Below are 23,012 nucleotides of genomic sequence, written 5' to 3'. Positions count from 1 at the left end.
GGGAGAACGGGACTGGCCCCGCAGGGCTCATAGCACATCTCATGAACTCCGTCAGTGTTGCTTTACTTGTTGTCGACTTCACCGTGTGCTTTTGATCACCTGTGCGTACAGTACATGCAGGGCCTCCACCACCTGTGGTAAGAGGCTTTCGGTGAGGAGGTGTGTGGAGCCGGAGATCGTGACCCCTGACCCGAATCAGTAGATGACCGCCCTGTTGGTATCAAAGTGGTCTCATGCTCTAGATCACAGGCAGGTACCTTCCATCACTCTGACTCGGCTCTTCACTGATTTAGTAGTAATCGTTCGGAGAACGGCTCTGCTGACTTGGTGTTTCAGGGATAAATTAGGCGCTGTTTGAAGTGTATTTTGAAACTTTCGTGCTTCTCTCAGAAAGATTAGCTGCTATTGTGCAGCAGGTGGCGTAGTAGTTAGAGCGCTCGCCTTGCAATGGAAAGGCCCAGAGTCTGCATCTTTGCTCCTGCTGTAGTAACCATGATGAAGGTACTTATCTTCAGTAATACAGTAAAAATGATGCAGTATAATAGACTCTATAATTGGTAATGAACTGTCAGTAGCTGAGTGTACTAAACTCAATGTGTGTGGTGCCTTGGAAAAAGGTAGCTAGATAGATATGTTTAAGTTTAGAAGCTATATATCGCGCCGTATTAGACGTGTGAATGCATTTTGATGAGTAACAGAATGGCAGATGATGCAGAAATGTATACAGGCATCCGCCAATTTATGGAATTTTTCTGTTACCAAGAAAGGTGCAGATATCGAAATTCACACATCGAAAGCCTATTTCTCATTATTTAAATGGGGAAAAATGATGCATTCCTAGCCCATCAAAAATTCCAAACCAGTTTTCCTAAATATCACTAGAACATTGTGAAACGCCTATATAGCTATCAACCCATGGTTTCATGACAATATCGAACACGTTTCACACTACTGCTCCAGGCTATTTTCCACTTTTCTTTTTAATTGATCAGGTCTACACAGGATGTTCTACAGCAATAAACCAAACAGGGATCCACTGAGCATGTCATTTATTGTGAACAACTTTCTAAAACTGCACTGCTGTCAAAATGCCTATCACCATCAGCTAAAATGTTCCTCGTAATTGCTCCGTCTCCACAATCATTCCATTAAATAACACACCCAATATGGTCGACGGACACTCCTGTGGAATTTCATACACTTTCAGTACTGCTCCATTTTTAAATAAACACTCTCACATTTCTAATACATCAACAAATGGCATGACCTGGATGCAGAAGCGCTATCTACAGTGCAGCACTGCATTTCCGCTTCACTCGCACTACACGCAACTTCCAGTTGTTTTTTTTTTTGGACACGCTTTGGATTATTTTTTTTTTTTCTGTACTGATTTTTTTTGTTCTGTAAATTGAAAACTGGATATCAAAAGCCGTTATCCGGGGAGAGCCATAATCCGGAATTTGGATAAAGAGAGTTCATAAATCGAGAGATACCTCTATATAGTAATACATATACCTAAGGAATTGAAAGCCTGTTTAAGTTGCTGATTAAGTCAGAATGTTATTGAGTACCCCTCTCTAGGTTCCCTCTTTTCCCCTCATTCCACCAGGCACACACACATATAGACACACACCTGTGGGGTCCTCCTCGGTGAAACAAACCAATAGTAAATGTGTTTGCGGGGGACTATAAACACGGGGTTTTATTCTGTTGAAAAAGCAATAGCTTGGAAGGAGCTTCATGGTGGCATTTGGAATTCCTGGAGGGGCACAAAAATGTGAGGGCAGTGCTCTGAGCCGCAGCGGAGGGCGTCTGCAACGAAAATGAAGCAGAGCGAAAAGACAGGAGAGACGAGACAAAGAGGCAAAAACAGATGGATGAAATTGCTCAATCTGCCCGTCTCCAGTTGAGGGAATAAACTGTTTTAAAACAATGAATAAGTCGGGAGGCCAGGAGGAGGACTTTAAAACTGGAAACAAATATTGAATTAAAAGAGACAGGATCATTTATCTTCAAGTGTGAGCAGGAGCAGTTCTCGCGAAGAAGAGCCTTACTGATTTGGTGGATGTCGGCGGGGAGTTAATGGCGTTGAAGCCGGAGACATTCAGCCACCGTATCGGTCGTAAAATGAACCGCGTACGTCCCTTATCGTGTTACAGGCCTTCTGTGCTCCTGTCAGTGACACGGCTTCCCTGCACCCCCCCAAAAACACACTTCCGAAACTGGAATTCTGCCACAAATGCAATATTATAAAACAAATAAAACATGTAAAGTACTGGCACATTAAACTTTTATGAAACTCTTTTTAGCTTATCACACCAGACATACCCTGGAGTGAAGTCACTAGGCAGTGAAACCCCAAGAAAGTCATCGCAGTTGCAGTAGAATATAGGTTGCATAAAAAAGTTAAAATGGTAGGTTATAAAGTCACTATTTTTCCATTTTTCTAATTAAAGTTTTAACAGTGTTGGAGGCCAGTTCTGTCCTGTTGTGCCATTATTTTTAATTAATTCCATTATGACCCACCTGCCATCGATTTGCATATCATTAAGGCTCATGTTGCATATGATTATGGTTTATGATTGAGTGTCACGATGGTTCACAAACACAAAAACAAACTGTAAAGAGAGAAAGCAGTGTGTCACCTTGCGATATCAAGAGCATTTTGTGTAATGACGGCACTGTGGATATTTTTACATTCTGACAGCACGATTGTGTTAATGATTGTTTTTGCTCTGTGGTCAGTAATTTTCAGCAGCTGCAGATGGTTTGAGGGCCTTGTCCAGGTCTCGGAGCGCCACCGTCACTGCGAATGCTGCGGATGACGTACGTCTCTATGGTTTGCGCTACGTATCATGGTAATGCTTCAAGGCTCCTTACATTTTAAGCATATCGACTGGAAATTACAGTGGCTTCCAGTATTATTGGCACCCACGGTAAAAGTTAACAAAAGAGCCGTGTAAAATAAACAGCACAGGTAAACTATTCTGCCATTAAAAAAAAAAACCTCTGGCTTTTACTCATGTACATTTATTTAGCTGATGCTTTTCTCCAAAGCGACTTATAATGTTAAGGTTACAGTTATCACAAGCATGCGATTATTTACCCATTTATACATCTGGGTAATTTTACTGGAGCAATTTTAGGGTAAGTCCCTCGCTCAAGGGTACTACAGCCAGAGGTGGAGATCGAACCTGCGACCTTTAGATGCAAAAGCAGCAGCTCTAACCAGATACGCCTCTCCACTCGTTCATATGTGACTAAGACGGTGTTTAATTATGGCTGCTCATCATTCTTGAGACCACTGAACTTCCAATTTCAATACCATTCTAGGACCAAATGACCACCTTTGGCAAACTCTTATTAATGCCACTTGTATTGGCTGCCTCTCCTTCCTGCATCTTCATGTATCACAGTTTGCAGTAATGACACAAGGGCTCAATTAACATAGACAATTCCACTGATTTACAGTTGTATTACCCTAATGAGCCTCGAAGTACACAGGAAGCGGAACCAAAAATACCTGTAAAGAATAACAGTTGGAGCACAGCAGGAGGTTAAGTGCAGCGTGCCAGGTAAACAAACCCCACCCCCCCACCCCCCTCCGCTCCCAATGGGGTGGGGCAGCAACTTGCACTTCCTTGGCCCAGAATCCTGCAGGTGCGGGTTGCTGTGAGTTGCACCGGTATGTATGTGTGAACGTGATGTGTGATTTATTTTCCCGGTGAACAACAATCTGTTTCTGAGCGCCTCCCCCGCCCACCTCTGCTTGTTTGTCCAGTAAACACAAAAAAAGAAGTCCATTTTGTTCTTCCTCTTAGTAATAATAATAAGTTACACGACTTTTCCTGTGTGCCCAAGTAATATTAACATTTATGAAAAAGCCTTTCGAGGAGAAGTCTGGAAGTGGCCTCACTAGGCCCAGTTCCACAGACTGCATTATCCCACAAGCTTTTATGGCTCTTATTACCCAAGGCGCTAGCGACCTTTTCGCCGTGCCCATTTTCACCGTGCCACTTCCAGCCGTGGCAGCCCAGCTAACAGCGGGATCTTCCCCATCTTCAATATGCCAGCCAGGTATCAGAGCTTAGCAAACGGCTTCACGTAAACATTTTCGTTCATTGAACACGGTGCAGGTATTGTAGTGAGGAAGGACCTTTACATTTATTTAGCAGATGCTTTTCTCCAAAGCGACTTCCGGTGAGCTCACGCACCTTATTCACCGCAGTGACTTACACTGCTAGATACACTACTTACACTGGGTCACTCATCCATACATCAATGGAACACACACACTATGGGTGAACCTGAACAGCATGTCTTTGGACTGTGGGAGGAAACCAGAGCACCTGGAGGAAACCCACGCAGATATAAGGGAGAACATGCAAACTCCACACAGACTGAGCAGGGATCGAACCCACATCCTCTCGCACCACCCGGGTGCTGTGAGACAGCAGCGCTACTCGCTGTGCCCTCAAGGTACAAGTGAAGGACATGGACGTGTAATGTAGACATTGGTGGAGGCTACTCTAAGACTCTTGAGCCAGATGCTTAATGTGCTTTACTTTTTTCTTAACCTTGCCGCACCTTTCTTACTAGTTTCGGTATCCTGTGATGTTCCAGGCATGAGGAAAAATTCTTAATTTTTTTTTTCTGAAATAATTTCACTTTCTTTCAAGTCTTGGAAGAGGAAACCTTTAAAGTGTCTGTTTGTAATGGAAATTATTTTAATTAAGTGCGCCATTCGTAGAGACTCTGTAAGCTATTACTGTTACTCATTTGGCCGGAGCCTCTCTTTTAAAGTTGACCTTAGGTATTAAATAGCACTACAAAAAGAATTTTATTACCGGTGAAATGTATTGCATTGCAGAAAAGCAATCACAGAGGTGAAATCGCACAATTGTTCGCTTTCAGAGATCCGATTTCCTAATGAGTTTATGAAAGCAGAACTCAAAGACAAACATTTCATAAGACCTTTGCTGCAAGAGAAGAGAAACAGAAAGAATGTTTTTGTTTCTCTTAATTACAGCTGCTTGGCATTTTGCTGGTTTTAAATGTTAATGAAAAATGTAGACTAATAATTTAAAAATGTATGCCCTGCTACAAAATTGAAAGTGGGGGAAAATGAGCTATTAGAGGAAAAGTGGTCTGTACTAAAGGTCTCATTGAGCACCGTGTCTCTGCAGAATCTCGGAAGTGATTTTTGAGACTTTGTTAAAAGTCTTTATTCATGGTTTTGGGCTTCTCACGAAACTCTGAATATTCTAATCTGCAAGCTTCACAAATAGAAACGAAGAGTGTCCTTTGGTCACATCTGGAGCTGAGACAGCTGTGTATGAAGAACTTCACCAGTGGTGGCTTTCAGATGGCTGCCTCATTGGCCGTCTCGTGGTTAGACCCAATACCCTCTCAATGCGGCATCAGTTCCAGCACCCTTTAACCCTCCAGAACATTGTCAGTTAACGTCGGGGAAGCTTCTGGAACTCCTTCCATTCAGCGTCTCAGAACCGGTCCTGCTGAGCCCACCTCTCCCACCACACCGCCCCGCAGCGAACCAGCTCACATTTCATGCCTGGGACTAAAAAGGCAGGGTTCCGAACCCAGTACGTACAGATGGAGCACCTGGGGTCTTTCACACGCAGGACGCACATTGGAGATGGCGGGCTGCTGTCAACACGGCGCCGGGCTCAGGGACGCGGACCGTGCGTGACGGCGGGAACCTCTTAGGCGCTCGTTCCGACAGATGCCGCGACTAACGAACCACAGAGATATTTATTCAGCTGGAGCCGCGGAATTCCAGCCCATACATTTATGCGTGTGAAGCGTGGCTTTGTTAGGCCTGGCAGGCAGCTTCTCCTGGGCTAAATCCTGCTCTCCGCACGCAGCCTGTGATAAAGTGCCATACCAGTGTGGTGACGGCGCTGTGTGAATCACAAGAGGGCCACTTCAGTTGGGAAATATGTACAGCAACACACCCAGAATCGTTTAATACCCGTTTTATATTTTCTTCCAGCAAAATTCGCGAACGTAAGCGTAATCTTATTAAACGAGGTACCGCAAGCCCAACGTATATTTTACTTTAATTCACGCACTTATCACAAGCAGCAAAACAAGGGAATGTATGTACGAATTATTTTGGAGAATAGAAATAGTGCCATGTTTTTTATAGGTTTCTTTGCTTTTGGATAAACCGAGGAAATCTGGTTCTGTATCAGTGTGAAATAAACATATGCATTATTCATAATGTAACCCCATGTGTAGGGCACACAGAAGTAATGTATTTTGATCCATTTTTCTATTAATATTGATGAGGTTTAATTCTTGAAGCAAATGTTTTGACATCTGTTGTCAAAAAATTTAGAAAGGAGGAGGCAATTTTGAAAATTGCTTTCATTCAAACCTAATCGGATTCCGCACACAAGGGTACATGTCAAAACTGTAATTGCTAACTGCTGTGGTATTTTTACAGAATATTCTAAAATTTTGTGCATTGTAATGTCTTGCATTTTTGAGGCGCGGTGTAATACATTTCCTAGACAATAATAATTTAGAAGAACAAATGCTTATTATAGGGAGCTTGTTGCAGATGGCCATCTGAAAGAAAAATTATTTTAATATGACACATGCACTGGTCTCTAGGTTGAATGCTGTACCCCAAAGAGAGCAAGCATAAATAAGCCATATTTCTGCAAAAAAATATTTATGAAAAAAAATTTATACTTATCTTGTGTTGCAGTTTAAATATTTTCACTGTTTATGAGGGAAATTATTTAAAGCTATTTAAAATTCAAAGGCAGGCTGAAGGAATACAAACAGAGCATAGTGTGATTTTGCCTAACTTTTTTTTTTTTTTTTTTTTGTCTGTGTATGTGAGTTTCTGCATGTGTGATGTAAGATACACATTTTCTTTTGCTGTTTTTTTTTTTTTTTTTTTTTGCCATTCGCATGATATCGCCCGCAGTTCAAAGATTTAATTTATATTAATTAGCGACTCTAAATTTCCTGTAGCGCGTGGGTGATGACCCTGCAATAGAGTAGCATCCCATCCAGGGTATACCCTGCTCAGCCTGCAGCCTTGTGTATCCAGGGTAGGTTTTGGACCACTGTGACCCCGACTTGCTCACTGACAACAGCTGATGTGGTGCAGTGGTTAGAGTTGCTGCCTTTGGATCGAAAAATTGCCAGTTGGAATCTCACCTGTGAGCAGTTTATTTCCCCTTAATTACCCTGTAAAACAAAGAATTGCCTGGCTGTATTGATAGATAAATAATAGTGGGTACTGTATCTTATCATTGTAAGTCGCTGTGGAGACCGAATGAATAAATGTAAATGAGCGAGTGAATAATTCAAATGTTGCTGTGCTTCCATCAGTTACAAGGCAAGTGTTGTGAGATTTCTTGCCATGGTGTAACTGTATGGTAAGATTGGGCAAATGACACTGAGCTGCAGAAATAATTATGTATCGTACAAAAAAAATTGGTTGAGATACTTCTTGAAATCCCTGAAATCCAGGGTTTAATTTAAACATCACTGGTAGTCTTCCACAGGCCACTTACCAAATTGTTTGGTGTTTTTTTAATCAAATGAAAGCAGTGGGTGTTTTCTTCTCACTATTTTAAGGGTTAGGATGAAAAATGTGGAGAATGTGAAAGTGCTCCTGAGATTGAACACTGGTCGCTCAAGTTTTTGGGGGGTGGGGGAGGGGGTCCCCTGCTGTGTTAGCCGCGGGCAAGACCAACTACACATTAAAACTGACAACGACGAAAGTACCGGGTTTCAGAGTATTGCTTAAATGTGGATAACACCAAAATTTGTTGCACAGTACTCATTGTACCAGAACCCTGATGCATTTTCAAGCGTAGACATTATCGCACTTTTCTTTTGGTAATCGAAAATTGCTGCATTTTTCTACAAATGTGTTACATCCCATGTCAGCAACAGGATTTCGAGTTCAGCCACAAGCTGGGAAACCAAAGCGCGAAACTCGTCAAAGTCCGTTAGAATATTCTACTTAAATACTTTAATTAAACAAAGTCTGACCGGTTTGGCTGTTGCATGAAACACAAAAATGGCAATTTTGAATGTTCCAAAAAAAGTCACAGTGAAACTCAACCGTCTTTCCACCTGAACAATATCAAAATGTGAATTGTGCGCACAGACAGAATCTAACTTCATATCCAGAACTGGAGATCTGTTTTTCTCTTTATTAAAGTCATCTGATGGAGCATTGATTCAAAGAGCTAGATCAAACTTTAAACTGAAAAAAACTTGGGAACGGCCAGTTTAAGTGTACCCTAAAGCGCTCCTTGGTGTCTGAATGACTCACTTAGTGTCTGAACTTCTATCTTCTTGCCTAGATTACAAATAATGGCTATTGACTAATCTCACAAATAGAAATTAATAAATGTGGCCCATCTTGGGATGTATCTCATACGATTGCTCAGTTTCCACCCGCTGACAATTGAAATGAAAACTGTAACTCCAGAAAAGTCGCCTTCATGTACAAGTACGGTATTTCCCCGTAACTCCTGTCCTCATACTGTGTGTAGTAGTGATTGCGGAACGAGGCGCTTTATTCAAAGTGTCGCTATTCTCCGCAAGACATCCAACGACAGCTGAAAATACTTGCAGCATGCGGAAACTGTACGCAGGAAGCTCTTTACAGGCATAGTGGATGTGCTGGGATTTATTATGTGAGACAACTCTGTTAATAAAATTGTATTTTATAGACATATATATGAGGAGAGTTAGACAGCGGATAGCAGCGAGGTCTCCATTGTAACCGCTGCTCCAAGCTTTCCCTGCTTAACAAAATCGAGTTAAGTGTGAGATGCATGCCAAACCGCAGCCTTGTATCCCCTGAATAATGTAAAGAAATTGCTCCTTTGGCTACCCTGAGAATCTGCTGTGGTGAACTAATTTAAAGAATGCTTTCAAAACCGTTATATAACCGTAATGGCCAAGATTTTGCTTTTGCATACTCCCAACTCCATTACTCCTGAAACAAATTGCAGGATCTGGAATTTGACCTTTCGAACACTTTGATTCATTTATTTTTATTTAGAATCCTTATTTTCCCACCCAATTTACAACGGCAGATTACTTTGTAGGTTACTAACGCCCTGCAGCGTCAAACCTTGCGTGTAGAGAAGGGCAAATAATACAGACCAGGCACTTCTGCACAAAGATTTAATCCAACGAAAGATTCACCGCTTAGGGATCATGTTGAGGTTTAAGATATAAAGAGACAGCTAGTTTGTGGTATATATTCATGTCCCTGTGTGCTTTGCATCAGGACTTAGAACCAGGACTCTTTTTTTTTTTTTTTTAAAAAAAAGAATATAGGGTAAATATATCCCTGCTTCCCCACTGGCCCAGTAAAATTCTGGTAAGTAAAAAAAACAGTGTTTTATCGCCACATTAACTGTCCTCTCTCACGCAAGCAGTGCTATGGTGATTTCTTGATGTGTTTCATGAAGTGGTTATCCTCCCTGTCAGTAATGTCTTTTGCCACAACAGTACTTCAGCCAAAGTATTATTCTGTGCTTGTTTTTTGGCCTCTGCTTTCCAAATTCTGTTGATTATCCTCAAGCTTCTAAATCTTTGAACAGATTGCCAAAAAATGATTCATTTTTATGCGGGCATGCATATAGATTATGAGATTCTTGCCGGGTGGTCTGGTATTTATACCGTTTTCTGTTACGATTTGTGGAGACCGTTAGAAGGGTTAAGAGAAGCTGTCATTATGGCTTGTAGTTTGTCATTCAACAACAGGATGAGAAATATTTCAGACATGTAATGCGTGTATCATTTTGCCCTACTTCTTCTGTTGGGGACGTGTGCTCCTGTTGAGTGATTGACTCTTCTCTCAGTGGTTCTCTGATGAGCTGCACAATCTATAGATCTGGTTTGACCAGTTCTCTCGTGGCTTCACGTGATACCATCGGTCCCGCATGTTTGGCGTCGCTCTGTAGGAGGTAGTGTCGCAGTAGGAGAAAGCATGGGCATAGCTAGGGCACAGCTCGACCTTCAAATCTATTTCACAAAGTTTATCAAAACATCTAATCTCATTTTGTGGATTTTATTATACGACTCTTAATGTTTGTTTTTTTCTTGCATGTATTTTCCCCCATTTGTTCCGCGCCGTTGCTGAACAGATGCATGACCTGAAGGAGATAATGAGAAAATGAGCAGAACTTTGTATAACGTCGCAGAAGGAGTTGTTGGCTCTGATCTGAACTATGACGGGGATCATGATCGCATCCCCAGCTCTACCTCTTTTTGACAAGAGTGGGAGAGCCTGGGACCTCCTGGTGAAAAAATGACTGCCGCATCTGCTCACAGCTTTTGGTGTCAACAAAAACATGTCCCAGAAAGGGCTAACATGCAGGGTTTCATCTGACCTACAGCGCTGATAAATCTGAAAGCTGGATTGCTATATGTAGTACACTGAGTGCATTTTTCAGATTCGGGGCTTTAATATCTTGATGCCATATATGGCTCCATCTCATAGATTAGTCTGTCAGTAAAGGTTGAGGGCCTTGGTGTTCAGTCTTTTGTAGCTTACAGTAGACTAGCTCACGCAGCTTTGCCACACTCTGTAATGAGCGGATGGTGTAGGAAGTCACAGATCCGCTCTGGAGCCCTGTCATTAGCATTTTCCCCGTTTTTAAGCATCTCACAGAGGCCTTTACACCGTTTTGATGCAGTGGGTTGTTTGTTCCATAGGAACCGAGGGGTCCCGAATACTCTCCCAGTGACACTTCTGATCTACTGGGCCATGAGGCACCTGGCCCTGTGTTGATAAAGAAAAGCTTGAATCTCCAAAGATACACCTGGTGCTGCATTGATAAAGGATACCCTGGAACTCCCAGCATGCTGTGTGGCCAAGGCGAGCTTGCAGATGATGGCACTGGCCAAATATCATGCTCTTGCATGGTGCGTAGAGCAGGCCATGGAGGCTTGATGTATCCTGTCGGTTTCTGAGCTACTTTCGAAGATGCAGCTCCACACAAACACCTCAAACTGGCCATGTTCTCAAAAATATACTCTTACCTTTCTTATCCAGCAGAATTAGACCAGGTGGACTGGTTTCCAAGTCTTTGTAGTTGGAGAGTGGGAAGAGCGAGGCCCTTATAAAATCCTGAAACGCATCCAGTCCTGTCAAGAAAACTTCATCAAAGTCTTTGCTTGGCCTTTCTTTGTGATCCTCTCCATCAAGTTGGTTCTCCAGTTCTGGCCCGATAGCGATATAGCAAGAGCTTTTTCAGCGATTGCCTTTTCAGGGCTTAGCTGATCTTCGTTCTCGGCTACGGCGGTTACACCTGCCTTGTACTTCATGTGGACTGGATACGGCACCACACTGGGCTGTCATATCCTCCCTCTTGAAATCGTGCAGTAGGTAGTGTCATATATCCCCTGAGCGCTGACAGCATTTGCTTTCATCACACAGCCACGTATGAGGAACATCACCTGCACAGCACAGTTTATTCATTTTCCGGATCTAGTAAAGTCATTTTTGGATTATACTGATAGGAAGAGAGGAAATAGTATAGGAACTGATAGCCACTGGTTCTGTTTACATTAACATAAATTTGTAAATGTTTGTCAATCTACTTTGGCTCTATAATGCAACCCTCACATTTGTTGCTTTGGAGGCATCCTGGATTTTGGCCCTGTATTCCGATGGTGGGTGGATAGTCACGGTTCGACAGCACAGCACTTTCACTAACTGAAATGGAAATGAAACGTGCGCTAGACCAGGATCCCATAAACCTCTGCCACGGAACAGGAAATGGCACAGTGGTGGAGTGCAAACTCGCCAAAAGAATGCAAGCCCCATAAAATATATGTAAATATTTGCACAGACAGCGAATTAGTCTTGACTGTCTGCGTAAAAATGGATTTACTTAAATTATGGGACTTTTCTATTTATTATAGGTATCAATCAGTGGGGCTTAGTGTAGAGTTAAGACGCCGAAAGCAGCGGCGCTACACAGTAGATTAGGACATGGATTTCCTCCTTTACGCCCCGTCCTCCAGGAACTCGCCAATTAATTTGTACAGCTCCGAGCCTCCCCTCAGCTAATGGCACATAACTGGCAAGTGGTTTTCAGGCAGGAGGGGCTGCTGTCGACAGCGCTCACCTCGTAGCGGGAGGGGGTACGGAGTCGAAATAATAATCTCGGAGGTGCTCCTCGGTTTTTACTGAGATGTAACATCATAGATTTTGTGCGGACATCAGCCCCGGAGTCTCGCAATTACTCTGAGTGTTCGTCTCTGGATGGACCTGAAGCGGGGGCAGGTGGGCTCGGGGGGGGAGCTGGGGGGTGGTTTTATCTGGTTTGAACTGACTGCCAGGCGAATGTGTTCCCAGCACAGATGGGGCCGGCGCTTTGCTCTGCTTATGGTTCTCTGCCTGCCAGCCAAGCCGCCGACCGGGGGAAAAATCTGCATACAAATGTGCTCTTAAAAAGGCAATTTACACATCAGCACGGTTTGTTTACGTTTCATGCATTACAGCCCGGGAATAAATAAATACATAAACAAAAAGCAGACTAGCATATTTGAGGCAGAAAAGTGCTGAGCCGCATATGTAAACGGATGGCACTCCGCGAGACACATGCCGTCCTCGAGAAGCGTTTCTCCTTCGGTTCCCAAGTCCAACGGGCAACTTATCCCCAAGAGCTCGAAAGGGTGGCTCCGGGCGCTGCGATTGCCCGTCCTTGCTGTTGAACGGCCCTTTCTCAAACGCCCTCTTTTCCGTCAAAGCGAGCGATTGTGACAAAGGAAGGATTACAGTACTGAGGCACGTGCCTCGCTGCCCGTCGGCCGCCGTCCAAATGACACTGGCGCTCCTGCGTGGCGAATGATGACCAGGGAAGGCAGCAGAAGGCTGTTAAAGAAGCACGATGCATATGTTGAAGCCGACTTCTTCGAGTCGAAGTGCCGATACAAGGCGATAGCAAGTCGGTGACCTTGCGAGTCTTGACGCTCCGGCTGGCGTAGATGAGTATTTGCGTTGTAAATCCTCGCTGCGTGGAAACAGAGCGTCGGAGACATGGCGAGGGGCTCAGTGTGAGTTTGCAGCTCTTCCTGCTGCTAAACTGAGCATCCTCTGGATTTTTATTACCGTTGAAGTGAAAGGCTTACTGGAGCATGTTGTCGCTATTATATTTACTGTATGTTTTTTTTTCCCCATGTTTTTCTCCTTCACTCACTCACTCACTCACTCACTCACTATTCATAAATGCTTATTCTCAGGTTGAGTTGTGGTAGTCCGAAGCCTACATCGGAAGCTCGGGTACCAGTCAGGGTACACCCCGGATGGGATGCTAGTCTATCAGAGAGGATCACACACACACTCATTCATTCACACATACACACACCAAGGGTAATTTAGAGTCATCATTTCACCCTGAAAGGCATGTTTTCAGACTGTGGACCGGAGCACCTGGAGGAAACCCACGCAAACCTGGGGACAATATATCAACTCCAGAAACACTGAGCTGGATTCAAACCCGTATCTGAACACACAGCGCTGGCATTGTGAGGCACCAGCGCTATCTGCCACAACACCATACGCTTAGTTCCCAAAATACGAACATTTGAGTAAGAAACTTCTCGCCAATACGAGCCTTTTTTCAAACGAGTGGAGAAAATGTGAGAGAAGCAAACAGAAGGTGAAAAATCTGTAGATGATCCTCTTCCTTCTACTTAATCCAGAAATACGTTTCACAAAAGATGGAGCGATGCGGTTATGATCATGTCATTCGTCAAATCCAGTCACTCAGTCCAGTACCACCTTTTTGCCAGTGTACTTTGCGTGAGTAGCTGCCTACAGAGCTGATGCCGAGCCCCCCGTGGGGCTCCGTTTTACATTCCACTTGCAAACGCTTTGAGTAACAAACCAGCTCTCGGTCTCAGTGAAGCAAGTGAATAGGGGATCGCTCCATGCCTTGATGTGTACGCTATAAACGTCACCTGCGGAAAAAAAACGGTCCGTGTGGCAAAATACAGTGAGAAAGTGCCGAGCTGATGGCACCATCTGTGCGGAGCTTCCACCTGGCTGTACCCTGCTTGTACCATTCTTTTCCTTAACACACATCCTTATTGAGGGTGACTTACTTTCTTGCTCCTTCCATTTTTGCACATTCGGTAACCCATTTATACAGTTATATATTTACTGGAGCAATTAGGACAAAGCATCCCGTTGATGGAAAGCAACAAGATTTAGAATCGCAAGGCATGTTGACAAACCCCGGGAACTAAAGTACTCAGAGATTCTGTCATTGCTGTGAGCATGTAAGCTTGGAGTGAACACACAGCGTCAGACACTCGAATGATGACGTTCCTGATTTTGGAAACTTATTGGCTGTATCTCTTTGAAGACGTAGGGCAAATCAAGGTTAAACGTGGTTATATGTCATAGGACTACAAGAATCACACGTGCGAGTGTATAATTTTTGCGGCATCACATACGTAGGATCTTCTCGTCATGTGGATACCAGTTGATTTCTTTAAGGACCGCTGCGGCTCCATGTTATATATTGCACAAGGTGGCTTATCGCTCGCACTGAAAGCCTGACAGTTTAAATTGAAGGCTACATGTTTATAGAAAAATTGAAACAGAGTGTTGTGGGAATTAATGTAATATGGGCTGTCAATCATGCCACGGGAGTGATGGAGTGACCAGTAGAGGCAGACCTTGTTCTGCTCTCCAAAATGAAATATCACACAACCGAATTCCCTGTGCTCCCACATCATGTTTTACATGCCTTTTCCGCTTTTCAGTATCGAGCCATGTGATTTTTTTTGTCAGAATATTTCAAGCATTTCTTTTGACAGTTGTTGTTACAGGTATATACAATAAGACAGAATAGATAATGTACAAAAAGATTTTTTGGCAATGTAGGTAAACAATGTAGGCAATGTGAATGGAAGTGGTTTAAGACAACAGATTTTTGTCCTTTTTACTGTACCTACATCTTAAATCATGTCAAGAATTTTTTGGGTAGCACGTCCAACTTTTTGCAGCTTAGCGGAATATAACTCTCTCTCTCGCTTTCAGTAACTGCTTGTCCTGGTTGGGGTAATGTGCCTCCACAACTTGTCCCTAGGCGCTTCTCTACGAATAGCTCCACCCTGGGTGGGACGCCAGTCCATCACAGGGTAGCCACACACCTTGACAGTATATCCTTCTAGAAAATCTACTCTTCTTCAGTTGAATGCGAAGAATACAGGCTGGAAACTATAGCTTTTAAGGCCTAATTTCAATTTCTGCCAAAATTAAAGTTATTTAATCTATTTTTCACTCTGCTAAGATTTTTCCATGTCCCCATGCATAATTAAAGACTATATGAACTGGGTTTTTGGAGCTTTCTGTTGTCTCATGAGCATTTTGTAGACAATGGAACCGTGTGCCGTTGCTTTTGTACTTTTTTCCCTTCACAGTGGGTCATTTGAACTTTGAAGTCTGGGATCATGAGGTTACTGAAAGTCTGTTTTTCATGAGTGTCAGTACTTTCTATTGCCTTGCATTCTTTGAGCAGAATATTAATATATTCCATGTCAGAATTATTGAAGTATATAAAACATTATCCTCATGCTCTTATTTCTAATGTGGAAGCCCACTATTATGGCTATATAATGGTAAACAGCCTTTCCCCGAGAGGTGCTGTACTATGTTTTCACCTTCCTCAAGGCCTCATCATACTGTGTTTGAGGTCCATCAATTCGAGGGTTGTGGTCTCCAGTTTTGTTAAAGGAAGGCCTGAGGAGGGCTGGTGTGGTCTTTTGGTTTTTCAGACATAGTTTTGCGTGTGGCTGGGCTGTGGTTTAGTGTAACCATACGACAGCTTGGGACTCAGCGTGGGGTCCTGTGATCTGGTCAAACTACATCATTTTGTAAAATGAAGTAATTACAACTGGCAGAGAATTTGAGGGGGGAAAGCATTATTATTTGCAATTTTTAAAGAAACAAATTAAATCCTCAGATATAAGTTCACCTTAAGTTGCAGCTGCAAAAAATCCTGACCTTGACCTACACCAAAATAAAACTAATTTTCTGTGCAGGCAGACTCTCCTGATGAATTGTATTTCAGCACAGAAAAATAAGAATTCAATTTTTTTCATAAAATATTTCATTCTAGTGCATGTTGCATGCAGCTAATTTTGTGTCAAGTGATAATATTATTGTGGTTTGAAATCTTTCAAATTTCAAAGAAATCTGTAAAAATGTAGTTTAAAAATATGTGGGGAAAAAGGAGTGTAAGTTAATAAGTAATTCATAACTGGAAATAAGAGTCATGATCTGCCAGATTTTATTTTGTCCAGGAGTAAATTTGGAAATAGTTATCTGCATTTCACCCCAAGAGAACATCACTACAATATGAGAGAACAGAACTGACAGAATGAAACGGAAGCACTAACAAAATATAGGCTTCATAATTGGAATCACATCCGAATTTAATTAAAGTATTCCCATTCTAATTTAAGGCAAATTTATCCAACCCTTTTGGCATATTCAATGTATGAAAGACCATCTGGTCATTAGAAAGTTTGAGAAATATTTGGTTCTGTGGCAGAAACTTTGTAGTTCAATTTTTTAAATATAAATAATAATATAATAAAGCTTGGAGAATGATTAAACAAGGAAACATAATCCAAATTAAAAGCATCTGTCTTTGTAGATCAAAGCTTCATATTTTATACAGAACAGAAAAACTGGATCAAACCGATACAATTACCTAAGGATTACCTTAACCCAGCACTTCAGAGAAGGGGATCCATGGTACTGTACTGCGAAATGCCTTGGCTCGCCATTAAATTTGAGTTCACTCCATTGTTTCTCTGAACACTCTTCTCCTGCAGCTCTGATAGAACCAATTTGCAAATAACTTGGCACGGGAGCCGTTTTGAAGGCCAGATCAGACCTGTAAACAATGACATTCTTTGGCTGGACTCAATTTTCCTTTTTCTTCTTTAATCCTCTGTCGTTCAGTGTTTATTCATCAAAGGTTGGGTTTCGACTGATTTCGAAATCAGTGACCATATGCAGCGGTCATTATAAACATATGGTTGTCATTATGCTACTTGACATAATCTCGTGGGCATCATTTTATGGGGTTTATCTAAATGTTTCAATGCCAGCGTGGAAATGTAATGTATTTCATAATCTTCCTCACATATGTGCCGTTGCAGCTCTCTTTGAATTTATTTTGACTGCCTTTTTCTTTCTACCTAGAAAGAACTGGGGAGAAAAAAAGGCAGTCAAAACCTGCACAATTTTTAAGTTCTCATTTCAAGTTTTCACTGACTACATGCCATAAAAAGCAGGTGCTTTATTACAAAAACAACTAAAATTAAACTCAACGACAGCATGAAATCTGTGCAAAATGTGGACTACAAATCTTCTGCAGCGCAACTTATTTTTATTACTCCAACATCTTCACCTCATTGCTGAAATATTTTTCTTTTTCAATGGTTATATTGTCATTGACTTTTCATATCTCTTTATTTAAATGGATAAATTCTCTAAACTGAGTATTTTGCTGAAATTTTTAATTGACATTCTTTTCTCTGCTCTGTGCTGTACAGTCAATGACAGAAGAATTCATTTACTTTGTCCAAGTAAAAGCTGAAAGTTCTCGTTCAGTGTAATTGCTTACAAACAATAATGCCTTTATATTTGAGCTGAAGCACCGACTGCGCACATGGATAACACAGCGCACTTCTCATCACCGGTGTAAGTGCAACCAACGAGGTATGTAGGCTTTTTCAGTATAAAATTAGTTATGTTTTTATTAAAAGAGTCCATGGTGTGCCTCTACATGCTGTTCCCATAGAAACCATCAGTTGTGTATGAAAGAGTAGATACTTTCACCTTGTGAGAGTTAATCAGATTTTGTTGTTGAAAGTTTAAGCAGCATTTCTTGGGTAAGACAAATTATTTAAGAAAAATGTTGTTTTTTTCCCAGAGGATTCTTTATTTGACCAGTTGCGACTGGTAATGAAGGATGTTTTTAGAGGGAAGTTTGGGGTCATTCATGGATGGGATTCTTCATTTGGCCTCTTCTTGGCAAGACTAATGGGCAGGATGTGTCCAAGAGACATCAGACCTTCCGCTGACAGTGGCAAACTGAAGAACAGGGAGTCGCATGGAGGACACAAGTTTAACAAAGGAGACCTACCACAGTAGCACAACAGGTATTAAATAAATGAATATTAATTAATGGACTGTACTTCAATGGTAGTTTCTCCCAAACCTCCTGGTTTGTTGCTTGTTGTCAGCAAGTGGTGTAGTGGTTACAGTTGCTCTCCAAGTCCAAGCATCCAGGTTTGAACCCCACCTCCTGTTACAGAGCTCTTGATCGAGGTACTCGGGGGATAGTTGATACAGTAAAAATTGTCTGGCTGGATTAATGAGAAAATCTTCGTAAATAGCTTAATAGCGTGAGTGAGGAAAAGCATCAGCTGAATTCACTCAATCACTTTCATTAGTTGCTTATCCTGCTCAGGGTCGTTGTGGTCCGGAGCCTACTGTGGAATCACTGGGCATTAGGCCAAGAGGGGTACGCCCTGGATGGGATGCCAGTCTTTGGCAGGGCACATCAGTCTCTCTACAGGCGATGTAGCGTCGCCAGTTTACCTGGACTGCATGTGTTCAGACTGTGGGAAGAAACCGGAGCACCTGGAGGAAACCCACGCAGACACAGCGAAAGCAAACAAACTCCACACAGGCCGAGGCACCTTATCGGCAAAATTAAAGGCAAATATGGATTAGATGCTGTAATGCAAATGTTTTCGGTGTCTGGGACGCTCGGTTAGAAAGAGCTCGAGGGAGAGGGAGAAATAAAGGATGCCAGTCTTCATGCTTTGGTCCGTAAATGTTGAAAACAAACGAAAAACACACCCCAAGCTTCACGTTTTCTCTCGGATGCCGATCAGTCCTTCGAACAGAACCTCTTTCTGGAAACGTTTTTATTTGCCATCCACGGCGTTTCAAAAAGCAAAACATCACCGCGCTGTTACCTGTGACACCTTACCTATTTTTGGCTGCTTTCTCTTGAAATATCTACATTTAAATTACCTGAGGTACTTCTCAGTTATGTATGTACTAGGCCTATGTAAAGAAAACTGTAAAGAGTTATTACATAAAAGTGGAAAAAAGTTCTCATAGCTGCTTTATGCAGATCTTTCTTTTTATTTATAGAAAAAATCTTGCTTTTTATTTGTGCTTCTTGTCTCGAGTCTTCCAGTCATATCACTGTTTGGATTACAAGGAAAGTCGGCTGAGGTCACTTTGTCACTGTTTACATTTGCATGTTTGCATAACATAGTGGGTAGTTTGTGTGGGAATGAGCGGGATACGCGAAAATCACCTGTCAGGTACAGGTGCAGGTACTGACAGCTACTGTACTTCAGAGCTCCGCGCGCGCAGGTGAGATGCAGCGCGGCTGCGAGGCGGTGCGTGATGATGATCGGCCGGTGGTGTTGCTGGATCGGTGGCTCTTCAGGGATACTGCGGAGGCAACAGATGAAGTGCTTTTGTTTATTACAATGATGCATTGTCTTTGATGTGTGGTGGACGGAGTATGTATGTGGCTCATAATTTCATGCAAAGCCTTAAGACGATTACTGCACCCGCACCCCCTCCCCTCCCCTCCCCTCCCCAGCAGCGCGAGGACACATTTTGAGTAGCTGTATGACGTCACCCGGAGAGCTCGGTGAAAGTCGCGTCTGTTATCTGTTGGGTTTTAAAGAAGAGGAGCGAGACCGAGGAGCTCGTGTGTGGCTACGGATGGGGGGCTGGGGCTGTCCGGACAAACCGGACCTTCATCACGAGCCGAGCGGGCGCATCCGGACTGGCGCGAGTCTGCTGCGGCAGCGCGAGGGCTGAGTTTCCCGGCGTATACAGGGGTTTTATTCTGACTTTGCTCGCAGAAGCTTCATGACTGAAGTGTTTTGGAACAGGAATCTCCGAAGCGAAGTGCTGGAAATTGGAAATGCAGCGCTGAAACTACGCCGGGCAAGCAGACGTGGGACGTCTAAATACAGCGCGTGCTTCAGTGATTTTTTTTTTTCTTTCCCCGCGAAGGGAAAAAATCATGAAGACGTAGTCAGTGGTGTTAGAACGGAACGTCAGATCTGCGCGTTGGCTCTCACGTTAATGTGAACTCGACTTTAGTTTACGCTTTTACGTTCGGCGGACGCGGCACGATCGTTAGTGTGTGTGTGTGAGTGAGTGAGAGAGTGAGTGTGTGACACCGCGCGCACACCTCGCGGATCTGCGCAAACGGAGCCGCGCGCGGGGGGCTGAAGGGTGAAGCGGTCGTGACAGTTAGACCCCAAATTCCAGCAGTTGGAGCGACACCACGCAGCGCCCCGCACGCCTGCTGAAGGATAACTTTTCACATCTTTCCGCCCCCTTTTTCCCCTTTTCATGGATTGTCGGCTTCCCCAGCGCCCCGTGGCTCGGGGGTCCGCGTTTTGTCGTGCGGCTCGTTTCGCGGAGACGTCCACGCGTGGGAGCGCTATGGGTCTGCGGTGGTTCCGCTGAAAAGCCCCTCTGCCTCTCGCCTCCACCACCATGCAGCTCCTCCGCCTCGCGTGGGCTTTCGCGGGAGCGGCCCTATGTTGTTTCCTCATTTTTCTCCTCCACGCGCACTTCATGAAAGAAGGTAAAATGTTTATTGTTCATTAATTAATTATTGTTAGCTGCTTTTTCCGTGGGAGCCGAGCTGCGAGGGAAACGCAGTGTGTCTCGTCGCACGTTAGTTACCACGGGAGTTCCAAACAGACTGTTTCTTCTGCCTTGTATCCTGTGCCTGCGCAGTCTGCGCTGCGGTGTTTTATGGACACACACATACAATACATATATACACACACACACACACCTGCCGTGAGCGTTAATGCAAGACCTCCGGTATAGGTGTCAGTCGCAAACCGTTTACATGATTAAACAATAAAACAACTCAACTGTGTAAATCTTGCGCGCAGAGAGACTGACGTTTGTCTGAAGGTGTAGGATGCGGCGCGTGTCTCAACAGGTTTACACCTTATCACCTCCTCGGCGCGTTTTTTTTTTTTTACTCTAGTTTCACCGTAGTTCTTTACATTTTGTTGGCAATGACCGTTAAATTTGAAGAAACTGGAGGAAGTAAAGCGAGGCTGAAGTCCGAGAAGCAGTCTTTCGCAGGCGGCACGCGGGGTCGCCGCGCTGCTCTTCAGTAGATGGCACCAGAGCCCCGCTGCCGCGCGACGCCGAGCTCGAGCTCTTAGCCTCTCACTCTCATTGGACACATTTCTAGTTCTTAGACAACACCCCGCCCCCCCCCCCCCAACGCGCACAAGCCGAGAAAATGTTTACATTTATGAATAAAACATTTTATTTGCCCGTTTTGCAGTATTCCACTCCTTCACCCTAAAAAATGTTTGTCTCAATGTTGGCCGCACATTTAATATGATCATGAAGACCCTCCATTTTGTTAATCGTTTAAAAATCACAACTCTCCCGCTTTCCCAGACACACGTCCGCTGTTATTTAGAGCACACGTATGAAAACTGGCCAGAAAACTGCAGTTCCAAAAAAAAAAATCACCATAACTTACACAATGCTTCACTGTAAATGGATTTTACTTATGAGGAATTTTCTAGCGAGGTTACTTAAATATTTTAATTAAGACACAGATAGACATTTTCAAAATGCTAAGTTTTGTCGTAGTGACCGGAGGAAAAAATATTGCAATGTCTGGACTGATTCATTATATTTTCCTCTGTGCTTTTGACTTTAAAATGCAACAACTCAAACAGTTAAGAGAGTGTTTCGCATTGATTTAGTATTTGGATGCTTTTTCACGGAAGTTTGGAGGGCAGTTTGGTTGGTCCTATTTAACTCGCTCTGAGAGGTGTGTGTAAAAACACCGTCGGTGTGAAACGTCACTACGTCGGTGATATGAGGCGGTCCGTCTCGCGCCCTGGGCGGGACAAGGGTCGCGTGCTGGAACGGCGGAGGCCGCTTTTCCCGCGCTCTCAGGGGCCGCCATGTTATCCCGCCTGCGGCCGCCTCCCCGGTCCGCCTGTGCAGTAAAAAGAGACACTTTTGTGGGTGGTGGTAGGAACATTCGCACAGATATTATACTTTCTACACATGTATTATTTTAAAGCAACTCAATGGTAATTTCTCGAGTTGGCAGGATGGCCTTACGTGGGACCTGTGTGGTTTTCCCTGCCAGCCCCGGCACTGACGTGGAGCTGAATCATACAGCCTGAACCCATGCTGCTGGATGCATCCTCTTTTCATTTCATTTGATTTCTTCTTCTTTAGCACGCACAGCCCCCGCTCACATTTTAAAGGTCAGCCTCTAAAAGAGGCTCCCTGCACTCAGCCCTCATCTTTCAGCTTTTAATATGTGTTCTGTACACAGCTAAACATTGCACAACTCCTCTTCACCCCCTCAGTTTGGACATTACTGCTTAGTTATTTTAGGAAGAAATATTTCAGTTCAGTTTCCTCTGTATGAACCTCATGTTCGATGGCCAATTAATTGGCTGTGGAATTTGTTCACTTTAGCGCTTAAAGTCAGTTTGAGTCTGGAGGTTAGTGAAATAGATCAGGGGCAATAGTGGGAAGTTAGTATGGAAGACATTGAAATACCACTTAAAGTCTGTTTTGTTAACCATTCTGTTAGTATACGTCTGTATATGTAGAATATGTTGATGTTCAGTATAGTTTTTTTTATGGCTTATAAATACTCCCAATTAGTTACTGATTTGTTTTGCTGTCACCCAAACCAAGAGATTGATTTTTTTTTTTTTTTCACATGACAATTAATTGTATAAATTTTGTATTTTATTTTGAGGACTTATAACCTTTGAATTGAGTCTTAGTTCAGCCTCAGAATTGTGGTGCTTTATTGTCTTTTGTTTGACTGGTCATCTGGGGTGTCAAATGGTCACCTGTTGGGGGGCTAAATGTAAATCTGCTTCTGGGACTTACACTTGCCACCTCT

At 43.2% G+C, this 23,012-nt stretch overlaps 1 protein-coding gene across 1 annotated transcript in view; it reads left to right on the top strand.

Moving 5' to 3' along the window:
* The first annotated feature begins 19,722 nt into the window (after positions 1-19,722).
* Positions 19,723-23,012, top strand: part of LOC108920784 (chemokine-like protein TAFA-5) — a 46,245-nt gene continuing 42,955 nt past the window's right edge. The window contains exon 1 of the mRNA XM_018729825.2: positions 19,723-20,681. Coding sequence (XP_018585341.1) covers positions 20,591-20,681 — 91 coding nt within the window. The 5' untranslated portion in view covers positions 19,723-20,590. The remainder of the gene's footprint in view (positions 20,682-23,012) is intronic.

The sequence above is a fragment of the Scleropages formosus genome, chromosome 21 (genome assembly GCF_900964775.1).
Source record: "Scleropages formosus chromosome 21, fSclFor1.1, whole genome shotgun sequence".
NCBI classification, from domain to species: Eukaryota; Metazoa; Chordata; class Actinopteri; order Osteoglossiformes; family Osteoglossidae; genus Scleropages; species Scleropages formosus.
This window is presented reverse-complemented; position numbering and strand designations above follow the sequence as displayed.